This window comes from Stegodyphus dumicola, chromosome 12, assembly GCF_044657685.1.
Source record: "Stegodyphus dumicola isolate Sdum_Otavi_A_Nest chromosome 12, ASM4465768v1".
NCBI lineage: Eukaryota > Metazoa > Arthropoda > Arachnida > Araneae > Eresidae > Stegodyphus > Stegodyphus dumicola.
Window position 1 is genome coordinate 46,948,542 of NC_140779.1, and position 15,905 is coordinate 46,964,446.

General features: G+C 34.3%; 1 protein-coding gene across 1 annotated transcript in view; it reads left to right on the forward strand.

The window, feature by feature from the left end:
• Positions 1-15,905, forward strand: part of LOC118184097 (endoplasmic reticulum aminopeptidase 1-like) — a 70,516-nt gene that overhangs the window by 20,137 nt on the left and 34,474 nt on the right. The window contains exons 6-9 of the mRNA XM_035353739.2: positions 3,829-3,942; positions 8,605-8,739; positions 10,516-10,647; positions 14,452-14,707. Coding sequence (XP_035209630.2) covers positions 3,829-3,942; positions 8,605-8,739; positions 10,516-10,647; positions 14,452-14,707 — 637 coding nt within the window. The remainder of the gene's footprint in view (positions 1-3,828; positions 3,943-8,604; positions 8,740-10,515; positions 10,648-14,451; positions 14,708-15,905) is intronic.

Below are 15,905 nucleotides of genomic sequence, written 5' to 3' on the forward strand. Positions count from 1 at the left end.
CAATTGTCTAAATAAAACAGAATTTTTACTCCTTATATTATACAACCTCTTTATATATATTAATGTAAACATGTACAGTATGTGAGTTTTAATCGGAAATCTTTAATAATTTTTTCTTATGCCAATCATAAATTTTTCATTGTGTATAAAGATACTAGTTGAATTACGGATACAAAATTTTATGGAATTCAGGTCATATATTACTTGACCATTACAAATATTTTGAAAAGTTAATGAAAATAAGGTCATAGTTAGATTTCTTCAGTGCAAAAGAGTACCATAAAAACCAAATCAAACTTTTTTTAATTTACTGCAATTAATTTTTCATGTTAAGAGCTTTCATTATAACAATGTTTATAAATATTTTGTGAAATGTAGGCTAGCATAAGGATTTTCCGTGCTGAAAAAATGGCACTTTTGCTTACTTGCTTCTTGTTTAATTGAGTTCGGCAAAACACATGATGTATTATTTCTTAAGGGAAGGAAATGTCTTAAAAAGGATGTTACGGTGTTACTTGAACTGGATGTTAGTAAGCTTTAGACCTGATGCGAAATTTAAATAGTCAAAATATTTTCGAGAAAATGTTGCATATAAAAAACGCAAGGAGAAAATGTCAAACTCCATTATAGAACTAGTATGCCTTAAAATGGAGAAATTTCTCACACCCTTTATATTATTTTTTGTCACGATGTTAAACATTACCATGTTTAAAGGTACTGCGAAAGTTTTCCCTTGTCCCTCCTCTTTGTAATGAGGATTTACACTACAATACTTTACCTCCGCATTGTTTTCTTCGCGACGCTTTCTTCTACGGTGCACAGAAGCGTAGCATCTAGAGTACATGGCATATGATAGTATATTTTAACACTCTATTTACATAAATGAATATTTATCCATTTAATGTTTCTTCTTGATAGTCTGAATTGGGAATCCAGGAGCTCGATGATCCTGAAGAAACTGGTGTATATTTTTTAATTATTTCTAATATTACTCATCTAAGACGTAAAACAGTAGTTGCTTTAGAAGATTTGCGGTAATTTATCTTACGAACTTTCCTGATTTTTAGCCCAAAGGAGCTTTTACGCAGAAAGGCTACTAGTCTCAAAACGAGATTTTGCGTTGAATCACTATAAAAGTTTGAATCGCTTTTCAAATTGTTGCCACTAAATATTGTCACCCATTATTATATTTAAAGAAATTAAATGATAAAGAATTTGCATGACTCTATGCACGTTTTTGGCATTGTGAAACATCAACGGTACCTAGAACCATCGAATTTTGAATAACGTAGTTCTCCATCCGAATCTGGATACCTGGAAGACCGAATTCTGAATTTCAAATTTGCTTTATTGTGTATTTCATATTTTGTAAAACGAGTTTTTGTTTAACAAACTTAACGATTTCAAAGCGAGAAATAGCAGCACTGTAATTGTAATACTGTAACGGAAAAAACATTTTTATGTCCAGCGCGCTAGTCTGTCTATCGGAAATTCTATAGATATGCTGTTTTTAAATATTTGTATCCCAAAAGGAACATTATCCCAAATGCTCTCAAAATGTGTATGTGTATTTAAATGAAAAAATCTGATGTGTACACCGCGTGACTTCCTTGTACGGAATATTAAATTATACGCATTTTTCCTACATTTCATTTAAACTCATTTCATCGAATTTCATTAGAGATATATTTCTCATTCAATCAATTCAGTTCTACCTTCGCGGCAAGGCAAAAATACATAAAATGTCTTCATTAAAAATCTAAAGATATAGAAAAACATAAGAAAACAAATACAGTTAACAAAATTAAAAAACAATTTTTACAGTTTCTACACAGAAACAAGCAATTCGGCTGGCAGGCAAAAAGGCTTTTTTTTTTTTTTCGGTGCATAAAACTAAAAGTTTCCTTTTAGTCCCACGCTGAAGGGGCAGATACTTCTTACCTGCACGAACAAATGGCTTATGTTATCATGTTTTTCTCCAAGAGGTGCTACCGAAATTGTTGCAAGATGTTTCGGCTCTCGTTCGTGCTCGCATGTGGTTTCAGCATGATGGTGCACCAGCCCATAACCACGTGCGGGTCCGCAATTACTTGGTTGGGACATTTCCGGGCCGATGGATAGGCCGTGGTGGATCCGTTCGATGGCCACCCCGTTCGCCCTATATATCCAGCTTGGATTTTTCTTTTTATGGGGCCATCTGAAGAGAATCATTTACGAGACTCCCGTTGATTCACTGAAGGACCTCGTTGCATGACTATCTATTGCGGCTGCAAGCGTGCGCAAAATGCCTGTCGTTTTTCAAAATGTTCGTCAATCCCTTCTGCGACGTTACCAAGCATGTATTACTACGGGTTATCGCAATTTTTGAACATTTATTGTGAATACTGCAATGCTACAAAGAAGCACTTTGCGTTGATTTTGTATATAAATACATTTTCCTCTCGTGTCTTTTTTTTTTTTTTTTTTTCGTTCCCTCCTTAACCCGTCACTTTAGACCCTACATTCCTATAAAAAAATGCATGTTTTAGTACGCTCCACCACCCCTCTATGTTTGTCCCATGATCTATGAAACAGCCTGTATATGGTATATTTATTTATATGTTTTTAATTAGTACATGCGTGCGTATTTAGATTAGATTCAGAAGCGATTTTTTGTGGCGTCTATACGTATGTACAGTTTTATACTTCGTTTGGGCAAAAGGAGTTCTTTATTCTGTTCTTACATACAGATGTCAAGCAAAAAAAATTGTTAAATTGAAAAATCGATAAAATGGTTATTTTCTTGAACATGGTTATTTTCTTGAAAATGTTAAAATGGTTATTTTCTTGAAATCGATAAAATGGTTATTTTCTTGAAATCGATAAAATGGTTATTTTCTTGAAATCGATAAAATGGTTATTTTCTTGAACAATGCTGTTCGGAATTGTTTCGTGATTATGATACGTCCATTACTTCGTACAAGGAAGTAAAAAGCGCCCCTTTAAGCATAATATAAAACATGAAATCTTTCAAAATTTTTTCAGGTCTTTCTTTTTAAACTCTTTGCAGATGGCGTTTCAGGACGTCTCTCTCAAATGATGACAATTGTGTTTCTTTTACTTAATATCTATCTGTTTGTAGAATATACTCCAATTAAGCACGGTGTTAATTATTTCACAACCTGAGTGTTCATATAAGTCATATAACAAAGCATATCAAACTTGGAACTGTTTACTTTCGAAATGTTTAACAAATGTACTAAAAACCTTTAACGCTTTTATATTGTAGAACAAAGAATGTGGTATATATTATGTATTTAAATGAAGAAAGGATACACTTAAATTTGTGATAAAATGTTATTAATATTATTTATCAATATTAATATTATTTATTAATTATTAGTAATTCTATTTAGAAGCCAGCTCTTGGTCCACAAAATTATTGATCTGCTCGACATCTTATCTGAATAATAGATATTTCTTTATTCTGAATTTAATTTCTTAATAATTCATACTTCCCTTTCTAGCTAGATTGTTACTGTTGCTGCTTTCTATATTTACCGCAAGGTTTGAAAACTGTAAAATTTAAAACTGGTTAAAAAACAAGGTGTGCTGTACATGTCAAGTTACCTTAGTATTCATCAAAAATCTTTTAACAAGAATAATAAGAAGTGTTCAATCTACCAAGCCTATATATATTTGTATACATATATATAATAAATCAATAATAAATAATAATAAATCAATTGTTTCGCCTTACGCGTACAAAACCCAAGTTTAATAATTTTCTGTGTATACTTGGTTCTTAAGATTTGGTGATATATTAAAAACTCATGTTTTTATTTCTAGTGGTTTGGTAATCTTGTTACGATGCAGTGGTGGAATGACTTTTGGCTGAATAATATTTTTGCTACTTTTATGGAATATATTGCTTTAGACAACGTCAAATCAGAATGGAAAATGGTAACGAAAAATATGCATATTTTTTCATTTTTATAAATACCAGCTTAATATGTTTTAATTTAATTGCGCTAATCATTATTTGAACAATATGTACCTCATTTCTATAGTTTGTTTCAAGGTTATGCATTCTGAATTTTGTTAAAACGAGCGTCTGAATAATAATACGCTGGTGCGCAAAATTTAAGAACGGGACTATTTTTCGAATGCAATGACGTGCAATACTGTTCTACGTCAACTCGAATCTTGCCATAAAATCTGCAAGATGTGAATACATGAGGCAAGGGAGCAAAACAATCCAAACAAGGAGTCAAATCTATAATCTTGAAAACATGCTCCGAGTACAAATGGAGAGAAGACGGAGACGTCCATGTGCCAGGCGTCTAACAAGAAAAATTCAGTCTGTAGAAGGGGTTGTGATCATTACTGACTGCGATACAGGAATTACAGTGTCTGTCCAGGCTGAGGACAAAGGTGTTAAAAAAACCGTTGAGTCATCATAGCCCATTCCTCTTGCTAATTTCAGCTGCGAAAGCTTTTCTGACAGGTGAAGGAGGACGGGGACGCCTGGCGTATAACATAGGTAAACAGGCAAATGTCCCACGTCCTCCACTACCTCGAAGAAACAACTCACTGGAGCCCCATGAGACTGCACCGGGAGTTTACATGGCCATACAAGGGCTAGATGTGAAGTAGATTTTACATAGGACGTTGTTTATAAAACAAAGTAACTTAAAAAGAATATAAAGGATAGCATTAAAACACTAAAACACACATATAAGCTAAAACACATAGATACACAAAAATAAACATAAAAGCACAGAAACACACTCATAATTACATAACATAAAGACATAAAAAGAAACACGAGAATACATAACATGACACATAGAATACATGCGGAAACACATAGAGCACATAAATGCAAATACTGCACACATAAGAAACATATGAGACATAGTATGGTGTGCGTAAAGCAGAACCGCTATGCGGAAATATGCTCAATACCCATAATACATAATGTACATACTTTCATTAGAGGCGTCTGTTGCATGATTTACATATGTTTCGTTGCACACACTACATTGGTGCATTGTACGAATATTATACATTTCGATCTGGGATAACTACAGTTACATAATTCTGAAAGGATTCATGGTTACATTAGAGACATACAATACATTGGATAAATACACTACATTAGGAACATACATTACTTCATTAGAGACTTGCATTGTATTATTAATATATGTTACGGTGCATACTCTAAAATTGGTATAATGTACGAATATCTCAAATAATTACAGTTATACAAATCTGGAAGGATTAATTACATTAGAGACATACAATACATTGGATAAATACACTACATTAGGAACATACATTACTTCATTAGAGACTTGCATTGTATTATTTACATATGTTACGGTGCATACTCTACATTTGGTACATTGTACAAATATCTCAAATAATTACAGTTATACAAATCTGGAAGGATTCATGGTTACATTAGAGACATACAATACATTGGATACATTAGGAACATACATTACTTCATTAGAGACTTGCATTACATTATTTAAATATGTTGCGGTGCATACACTACATTTGGTACATTGTACGAATTTTGTGCATTTCGATCTTGTACAGTTACAGTTATACAATTCTGGAAATATTCGTGGTTACATTAGAGATATACAGCACATTAAATTAATACACTACATTTAGCAACATACATTACTTTACATGCACTATTTTAGAGGCATTCACTACATATGTCATTTACATTTCGTTGGGAAATTAGATATATACAATACGTTATGATACTAGATATTATACGCTATACGGACATACATATTATTTTGCATAGGTCACTATTGCAATATATATCAGGCATTACTAGTTTATGCTACGATAACACATCATTTCATTGGGTGCCCAGTGCTTTACACAGATAAACATTTCAGTAACATTATTTATGCACGTTGCTGGCCATTGGAAGCAGATGATTACATGAGGCTCGAAATTGAATGTGGCGTTGACAGAATGTGTACATACTGCGAATACCTAATCGTTGAGTGCATTGTCTGCAGTACCATGCTATTGTGGCTGGCAAATGTCTTGCCCTAGGGCGTTGATTTGCTGTACAACGGCGCAGATACTCCTTATAGCTGACGGATGTATGATTATAAAACGATAGTAAAGTGTTCTATCATTCGTTGGATGTGGTAGGTGGTGGTTTGTTGTTAGACCGCAGTCAAATAGGTAGTGCTCGGGAGAACCTAGTATGCCACAGACACAATTGTCAGATGTTGAGATGCCATGGCGCATAAAATAAGATGGAAATGGGCCATGACCCGTTGTGTACTGTGTCAGTGGAGCTATTGTTATAAGACCATCCCTGTCTACTTTTGATAAAAAGTTATACGTCTTTCTCCCTGTGTCGCCACCATTCCATTCTTCTTGCCACTTTTCTTTACAAATATTACGTCGTTATAGATGTTTTCTTGAGGTGTGAGACAGGGGTAGGGGCTCTTATAGTTTGAGCGTGGATCTTGTTGGCAGCCTCATTAGCCTTCCGGTCTGCGACGTCATTCCCTTCGTTGTCGGAATCTCCTTTCACCCATACCTTGTTAAAGCGGGCTTGATCATTATTGCGTAGAAGTTGCTGAATATCTATGATGATGGGTGAAGTGTGGTGATGATCCCTGAGTGCGTGTAGCACTGACATGCTGTCCGTGAAGAAAGTAGCGTTGGTAAGGGAAAAGTTGAGGGCATGTCGTAACGCTTTCAGTATTGCTACTGCCTCTGCTTGGAAGATACTGTTGCTGTCAGTGAGATGTCCTTTCCATTCCTTTACTAGTTTGCCATGTTCGTAATGTTCGTAGTGAGCAAATTCGCAGCCCACTCCCTGATCATGTTTTGATTCATCAGTTAACAGTTGTGTGGTCGCAGGGAAAGTATGGTGTCTGGAGTGCGATTGCTGGTGTTGAATTTTGACATGGATCCCTCTATCTTTGATGGCAAGAGGGATGTGTTGCACACTGTCAGGGAGTTCATAGTCTGTTGTGCTTAACGTAATTCTTGCATATGTGGCTTTCTGTCTGTGATGGATGATTTGTACATAGGTAGCCTCTGCCTTTATGTGTAATGGCAGCAGGCCTGCAAGTATTGTGGCGGCGCTGGACGCTGTTGTGCGATAACCACCGCAGATGTTTAGTGGAAAAGGCCGTTGAGTTGTGGTCAGTAGCTTGGTCTTTCGGCTGCTCATTGGTTGCCCATATAACTGCTGCATAGAGAATTATTCTCTCTGCCACTGTCAGATATAATAGTTTCCTGATATGGGGGTTTTGTCCCCAATTTCTCCCTTGAAATTGCCTAGCTTTCCTTGCGATAGATGATGTTTTTGTACGTATTTCTTGGAGGTGCGGTAGCCAGGTGACTCCTTGTAAGCTTTTCTGACAGCTGGCCCCGTACCAGCATCTAGCTAATTAGAGGATCCCGCACATTTTCTGTGAGATTTAGGCCCGGCGACTGAGGTTCACACATACGTTGTATATCTTAACTATCCAAGAGCTCTGTAACAGCTACTGAAAGATGTGTTATAGTGTTGTTCGGAAGTCCAGACTCACAGAACCTCTAAACAGACGCATATAGACCACGTTTGCATGTAGATCACGTTTGTGCTGCCTCATGGTCACATCAAAACGTGATATCGGACGGTCAGTAGTCTGTTGTGTGCTTTGCGATATCTCTAGTTTATTTGAATTTAATATTTTATACATTTGACTTGTTTTGTAACTTAAGTTATGTCGCCACATGTGATTGGCTGAGTTGTTAGCATAAGGCTTGCCTTTTTCTCTTATTTAGTTTTAATGAAAGAATCTTTTACACACTTCGTAAGTCTGAATTGTTACTTAACGATAATTCGCTTAACATCTATCAAGTGTTTAGGCACGTTGGATGATTACTAAGCACCTTAAACTCTACAGCCTATTCTATTTCTTTTCACACTGTCTGACCATCTGTCTCTTCTCGCCATTATACCTATCCTCCACTTCCGTTGTTGCTAGTGGAAGACCACTGCTTAACTCTCGAGCAGCTGTTCCTGCCATTTGAAATGCTTTCTAGGCTCGTTAAACGATGCTGTGAGCGAATCTGTAATCCTCTTTCACACCTGTCACACTTTGATTCTTCTTCAGCTTTCCAATGGCGCAACCTCGGATAACGTCCTCCATATGATATCTCCCGGATTGCTTTTGGCCATATCCTACAGTAGTAGGCACAGGTTGTCGTTGAAATCACTGTGCACCTCGCAATAGCTTTCATCGAATTCATGAACGTACTCCTCCCTTATACACTTACGAGTCCCCTTATACACCTTAATACACTTACGAGCCATGTGACAAACAGGCACATGCCCTACTGCAACGGTCTTAAGCCAATTTCTTGATTGTTTTTTCGTCCCATTCTCGTGTCTTGTTCCCCCTTTTTGCTATAATGTTTGTACCAAATGTTCATTATGCAAACACATTTCTCGGAGTTTCGAACCGCAGCATTTGAATTAATCATAAGAATTTTTTTTAATTTTACTTATTAATTTTTATTAATATTATTTAAATCCTAATACATGCTCATTCATAACATCATTTTTTTCCATTACAGAGGGATGACCTCAGTGTTATATTTACTCAGCATGCTTTGATGTTAGATAGTTTGTTATCTACTCATCCTGTAGTAACTGAAGCTGTTGATTATTCTGAAATACCCACATCTCTTGACATCATATCTTACAGAAAGGTCTGTATTTGTGTATAGGACATGGATTTAAATAATATTTGAGTATATTCTGCGTGTAGAAATATATAAAGGATTTATAAAAAATATATGCTATGCATCTACCCTAAAGAAACCATTTATGTTAGCAGGCTTAACACACATCAGTTTTAACGCAGAGAATGTGACTTTTAACGCAGAGAATGTTATTTTTCATAAACATTAAATCTGATTTAAACACTTTTACAGTGTACTTCTGCTCATTAAGAAATATGATAATTTAATTTTTAGTTAATTTGCTTTCATCGAAAATAACATTCATTTAATTTAATTTATTTATTTTAGATTCTTATTTATTTTAGGTATTTCATTTATTTTAGGTTCTTAAACACCTGATATTTGTAAATACTTAGATTCTCTGTGATATACTTTTTAGATTAATGCGCTTAGGCAAAAGTTACTGGTAAATATGCTTCATGCAATCAATCATGTTTTAAATTACTTTTATTATAAGCCTTGCGAAGTTCCTTTATGCTAATTAACTATTTATTTTATGTTTTCACTTCTTCTTTTTCGTTTTCCTGCCAGAATGCAAATTTAGATTGCTGTATTTAAGGCGAGGTTTTTAGCTTGTAAGATCGAGCTGTTCTGCCCCGTGGCCACATTACTAGGTTGCTATTTAAGACTTAGTAGGTTGCTATCTCGTCTGAGTTCTCGTCTTTCGCCTTGCATTATAACTGCCCACAGTTGAATTCAACCCTATGAACCAACTTTGCGTTAAGCTGATTGTGTAGCCTTCAGCTACTAGTTTATTTGAATTTAATATTTTATACATTTGACTTGTTTTGTAACTTAAGTTATGTCGCCACATGTGATTGGCTGAGTTGTTAGCATAAGGCTTGCCTTTTTCTCTTATTTAGTTTTAATGAAAGAATCTTTTACACACTTCGTAAGTCTGAATTGTTACTTAACGATAATTCGCTTAACATCTATCAAGTGTTTAGGCACGTTGGATGATTACTAAGCACCTTAAACTCTACAACCTATTCTATTTCTTTTTATCTGAGTACTGAGCATACTTTACAAATACTACACTTTTTTACTACTAGACATTTGCGCGTGTCCATGTCTGATATGTTTCTTTTAATGTCTGTTTTATTTTATACTCATAATCTCTACGCAAAAATGAAAATATTTATTTAAATATTATAGAAAATATTAATAATTCTTCAACTTACATCTTCGTAGAAGTTCACATGATCCTTCGAAATGTTGCAAAAGGTTAACTACTTTTCATTTGCATTTACAAACATTAGTCACACCAACTCTCTAATTTCAAGAGTTTCCAGATAGACAGCTTTCTTAAATTATTTTATTCCTTCTGTTTAACTTTATTTTCTATTTCCTTATTAATTATTTCTCAGAGTAGAAGTCTATATCTTATCTTAGCTATTTGTGTATTATTTTAGTTATCTTAATTTAATTTTATTTTATTGTAACTATACTACTATATCAGCATGTGATTTTATTCACCACGTAACTCTTCTGTAGTGTAATAAAAATGAACTTGCTTTAATGCTTTAATTGAATTATATTTATATGAAAATTTTATAAATATTTACGCACTGATAGTCTTTTAATATATGATATATTTATTTCTTCATACATAAAAAATAAGAACATAAATATTATTATAATGAGCCTTCTAGAAGAATCTCTAGAATATTATTATAATGAGCCTATTTTTATTCTCATACCTTACTGAAGAGCAATTAAAAGGAATTTATTTTGTTAGCATAGGGTCCTGCTGTGATAAACATGTTATCAAACTTCCTTGGCATGGAAACGTTTCAAAAAGGGTTATCAAGTTACTTGAATAAATATAGTTTACAGAACGTTCGTAGTGAAAACTTGTGGAATGAATTTACTGAAGTAAGTGTTTTATTTTTAAATATAAAACATTTAAATAAAAGTTTGATGCATGTTGGTACATTTAAATTCAAGGAGCCATTTGCATAAAATGTTTTTGAAAATTTTCAATTTGTAGACGTAACAAGGAGTTTAATATATGATTATTTAAAATATTAAAGTAGCCTCTATTTTAAATATCTCCTATTAATGTAATTAAACGTTTTTTGAGCTATTTTTCTTATGAGACCTTTTCGCTTCAGATAACAGATTATTATTTGGGTTTTTTGTTAGTTTAAATTGTCATGTAGTTCGTATATAGAAACCATCAACACATCAGTAAAATAATGAGTTCTAAGATAGAACTTATCGGTGAAATGAAAGGTATTTTGGTCGTAACACATATAGGTTTTACATATTTTATCGAAACATTACTTGTTTCTTAATTGAAACTAGTGCTGTCAGAGTTCTTCGAAAGAAAAATCTCATCAAATTAATTTAATCTTCTTGCTATATACTATATATATTATTGGAATAAAAGTACTTACTTTCGGAATTTCTGCTCGTAGACATAGCCTTTCAGCGATAAAAATGTATTAAATGACACAATCCTGTTTCGGCTGTGTTTAGTTTTAAAAAATCAGCTTTATAAATGAAACAAATGGTAAATTTTTATGTGTTCTTCTGGTTCCTGTACACTCTGTAAGTATTATGTTAATTTTATTAACAATTACTTTTTGACCTAAGTTCCTTTTCAATCGATTTTTAACTTCAGCTTACCACTTCCGGGCTGAACAAAAAAAATTCATCATTAGTTTCCTGGCAGTCACAAAAAAATCATTATTAGTTTTAGAATCACGTCTAAATACATATGAGGAACAGCGGTATTTAACCGCTAAGTTCTTCACTGTCTTGGTATTCTGTCTGCACGCGTCCGCCTTTTTATGCTACTCTCTCGTAAGCTATTATCACACTCCGGCCGTACTTTAGGCCCTTTGATAGCTTCGCAGTCTATTAACGTTAGGACCAACTCTTTTAGAATTTTGATAGCTTCGGCTATATCTCTTTAGTTTAGATTAGTTTAGGTTAATTCTTAGTATCTTAAGTTCAAGCCGAAGTGGCGGCTTTATTGTACACTCCAAGACGGAATTTTGTTAAACTTTAGTTGGAATAATAAAGAGCTAGTTTACCATTCTATCTTGTTTTTTCCTGTCACACGAACTCAAACGATTATTTTCTTATCAGTTCTTAAGATTCTTCATTTTCAACGGTAACTTAGAATTGCAAAGTGAGGTACTCTACAACTCATTTAAAAAAAAGAAACAAACAAATGTTTGCTCCCGTGTGACAAAAATTGACCAAGATAATTGATTTCAAAATCTGGAGTAATTGACTCTATTTTCTACTTTACCTGATGAATACGTTTGTATAGACATTAGGTTATTTTGAAGTAAGAGATGTGAAAACTGTGCAATGCCCTCGCCGGGACTCGAACCTGGACCTCTCGAATACGCGCTGAGTGTGCTACAGTTAACCGCAAAGGCATGCAGAAAGAAAGAGAAAATACCTTATATATTTTCCCTTTTAAAGGGCGACTGGGGATTAAGGGGACCCAATCGCCAAGTCCTGGAAGTGAAGAATCATCATCCACCACTTTTTAGTTTGGGCGCCACTGTAGAGTCATTAGGTTTTTTGAAGCAAGAGACATGAAAAATATGCAGTGCCCTAGCCGGGACTCGAACCTCGACCTCTCGAATACTCGCCGAGTGTACTGCCATTACACCACGAATGCATTCAGAAAGGAGAGAGAAAATACTTTATAAGTTAATAAATAAATTAGAAAAATTCGGGATTGTTTTCTCCATTAAATTTCATTCAGTGATATTCTTTTGAGACTTGCTAGCGTGTGACAATCTTTAATTTATAATTTTGTTACAACTGGTAAGCCGAAAGAAATTAATAAGCAATTTATAAGTTTTAAAACTCTAAAATGACATTACTAATATACTTATGAAGTGTTTATTCATGCTATTTTTGTTAGTCACAAAAAAAATCATTATGATGAAAATATATTTTTATTTTTAATTTATCAAAACTACAATAACTGAAGCTGTAATTTCATACTCGTATCATCTTTTATGAATGATCTTGAGAAACTACTGAATAATTCAATTGAATATCAATAATCTGTGTAATTTAAACCATGTGTTATATCCAATCATTACTGTAAAAATGTGTGATATAGTTTTACCTTTTAATCCATTTTGAATTTAAAAATTAATCATAGTTACATAAATTATAAAAAGTATTTATATGTATACGTTTACTATTTCTTTTATTTACTCTAACGTAATCATTATAATAATTTTGTTTTTTCAAATATTAAAAACATTTTGGAATTTAATGTAAAGTTTTCATCAAATTGGCACATTCTTTATTGATGTTAGCACTTTTTTTAATGCATTTACTCTCCTCGTTCACCACAAATGTACAACATGGGGCTTACAAAAGTAAGTTAACTGTAACTTACAAAAGTAGGTCCCATACGAGTATGAAATTACAGCTATGACATTACGCATTAAATATTACGTGCAAAATAAAACGAGCGAAAACAGTGAACAGCAGTCGAGACCACGGGTTCTCAACCGGTGGTGCGCAAGAAAAAAATAGGTGGTACGCAAAGAAGCAAATTATTTTGAACTACTAAATTCAAAAATTAAAACCCCAACATCCTGGTTGAGTTTTTTTCTCTAACACTCGTAAATTTATACTATCTGAGCTTTGTTCAAGAGTGGTGCTGGTAGTAATACTTTGTAGTGGTGTTGTACTAAAGGTTTTCAATTTTTGTTTAGACTGTACGCGTTAGTTAAAATGTTGAGAACCGCTCGTCTAGACTTCACAAAAACAGATAAATTCTCTGTCCAAGTCACCGCGAAGCTTTCCAAATCGTTCTGCAAGCATAATCCAGAGCTATCAAAGGTAGGGCTGGAAAAAGTTAAATGTTTCGTATCTTGAGGTACTTTTTCTGAAATCTCTGATAAATTGTTTGATTTTAGGTTGAAACGAAGCAAGTAACTTGCAAATTTACCTTGACTAGATACAAAATGAGATACTTTAAAACCAATAAAGGGCAAAGACTCGGAATGCTGCCTATGGTAAATAGAAGGAAAGAACTTTTTGATGCCCTCAGCATAACAAGATAAAATATATTCCTCATTTCACTTAGCTAAAGGATGGAAGGACTTCCAGTAACTCTTTGGAATACTAATATTGATATCTATGGGTTAGAACATGTTTAGCTAAGAAATAAGCTCTTTCATTTCCGTGGAACCCATGACGACCACGCACATAAGCAAAACGGATGCAGTTTCCCTTTTTTTATGCGAACTGACGGTTTTAATAAAGATTAGATTACTAATTTGTCGCTGCTGATAATACTGTTCAAAAGGTAAAGCGAACAATGAAAATCAGAACATATAAGGTACCTTGAGGATGCTGTTCCATTATCCATTATCCACTTGATGGCAATGATAAATACCGAAAGGTTTTGTTTGAAAAACTGTACGTTCATTTCGTATACGGTACTTAAAATGATAAACCTCAGACTGATCACCAAACAGAACAAATGCAAGAAAACGTTTCAAAACTGTGTTAGATATACTAAATACATCTTTTTATGAAATGATGCAGACTGTTTATTAAGTAGTATATGAATATATCTCATGTACCAACATGAAAATTAAATAACATATTAATGTCAAAAGTGATAAAAAATTAAATATATGAGAATTAATGTTTTCTGATTAAATTTTCATCTTTAATTTTTAGGTTGACGTATCACACATAAATGTATCACAGGTTATGGATGCATGGATACGACAAAAAGGCTATCCTCTCATTACAGTTACACATGAACATTCTACAGTAAAGATAAAGCAAGAGAGATATCTTCTTAAGGTTCCTGAATCCGATGATGCCTCGTCTTCAGACATATCTCCAGATGGCTACAAGTGGTTTGTTCCTGTTACGTATGTCACTAATCTTTCAAATAGACAGAACACCTACTGGTTAAATACGTCTAATGGTACGATCTGTTATTACCATGTATATGTTAAGTACTTTAAAATGATAAGTACTTTAACCCTTAAGTACCCTTAATTACTTTAAAATGATCAATTTTGATAAATGGTGAAATAATAAATATATAAAAATATTTTATTAAATTTCATTCTTTCAGGATGTTGTAAGACTTGATATAATGAAACTGTATAGAGGAAAGAAAAAACAAAATTAAAAAAAAGAAAGCTGTTGATGTAGCAGAAGAGCAGAATTTTTAAAGCGAATGTATTTATTTATAAAAATGAAGAGAAATTCAGAGTTACATTAGTAAAGGAATTACAGCTAATACACTGGTGTACAAAAATTAAGGACGAGACGGTTTTTTCAATATAACTTTGTACAAAAGCTTTCCAAATCAACACATTTAATACCGTAAGATCCCCAATACGTAAGGACATGAGTAATGTAAGCAACACTTACTAAAAGAGAAATCAGAGGGATAAAAAGAAGCTTTATTGAAAAAGTAGCATGGAGCGCAATGCGACTGAAGGCCGAAACATCCCTGTGATGGGTGTCCAGCAAGAAACATCCGGTCTTTAATAGGGGATATGATCTCCCCTGACTGCTAGGCAGGTTTCACAGCGTCTGCCCATGCTGAGAATGAGGGTGTCAATGAGTTGTTGAGGCCCATTCGTCTTGCAGCGCCAATCGAAGCTCCGGAATCGTTACTGGTGGTAAGGTACGAGCTGCCAAGCGTCTGACTAGAAAATCCCATACATGCTCGATGGGATTGGGATCCGGAGATCGTGCCGGCCAATCCATACGTTCAATATCCTCACTCTCTAAGAGCTGTTCGGCAGCTACTGTGCGATGACATGGTGCATTGTCGTCCATAAAAAGGAACTGCGGACCCATAGCGCCCCTAAAAAGACGCACATATGGAAGAAGAATCTCGTTACAATAACGGGTCCCGTTGACTGAACCTGCGTCGAAGATGTGAAGGTCTGTACGACTACCAAGCATGATGCCTCCCCAAACGAGAACACCGCCACCTCCCTACCTGTCCCTTTCAATGACGTTCGAGGCATGAATGCGGCTTCCCCGCTCTCTCCAGATGAGTATGCGATGAGAATCGCTACTCAGACTGAATCTGCTCTCATCTGTAAAGAGTACTCGTCCCCATTCATTGTCTCTCCAATTTCGGTGTTCCCGGCACCACAGAG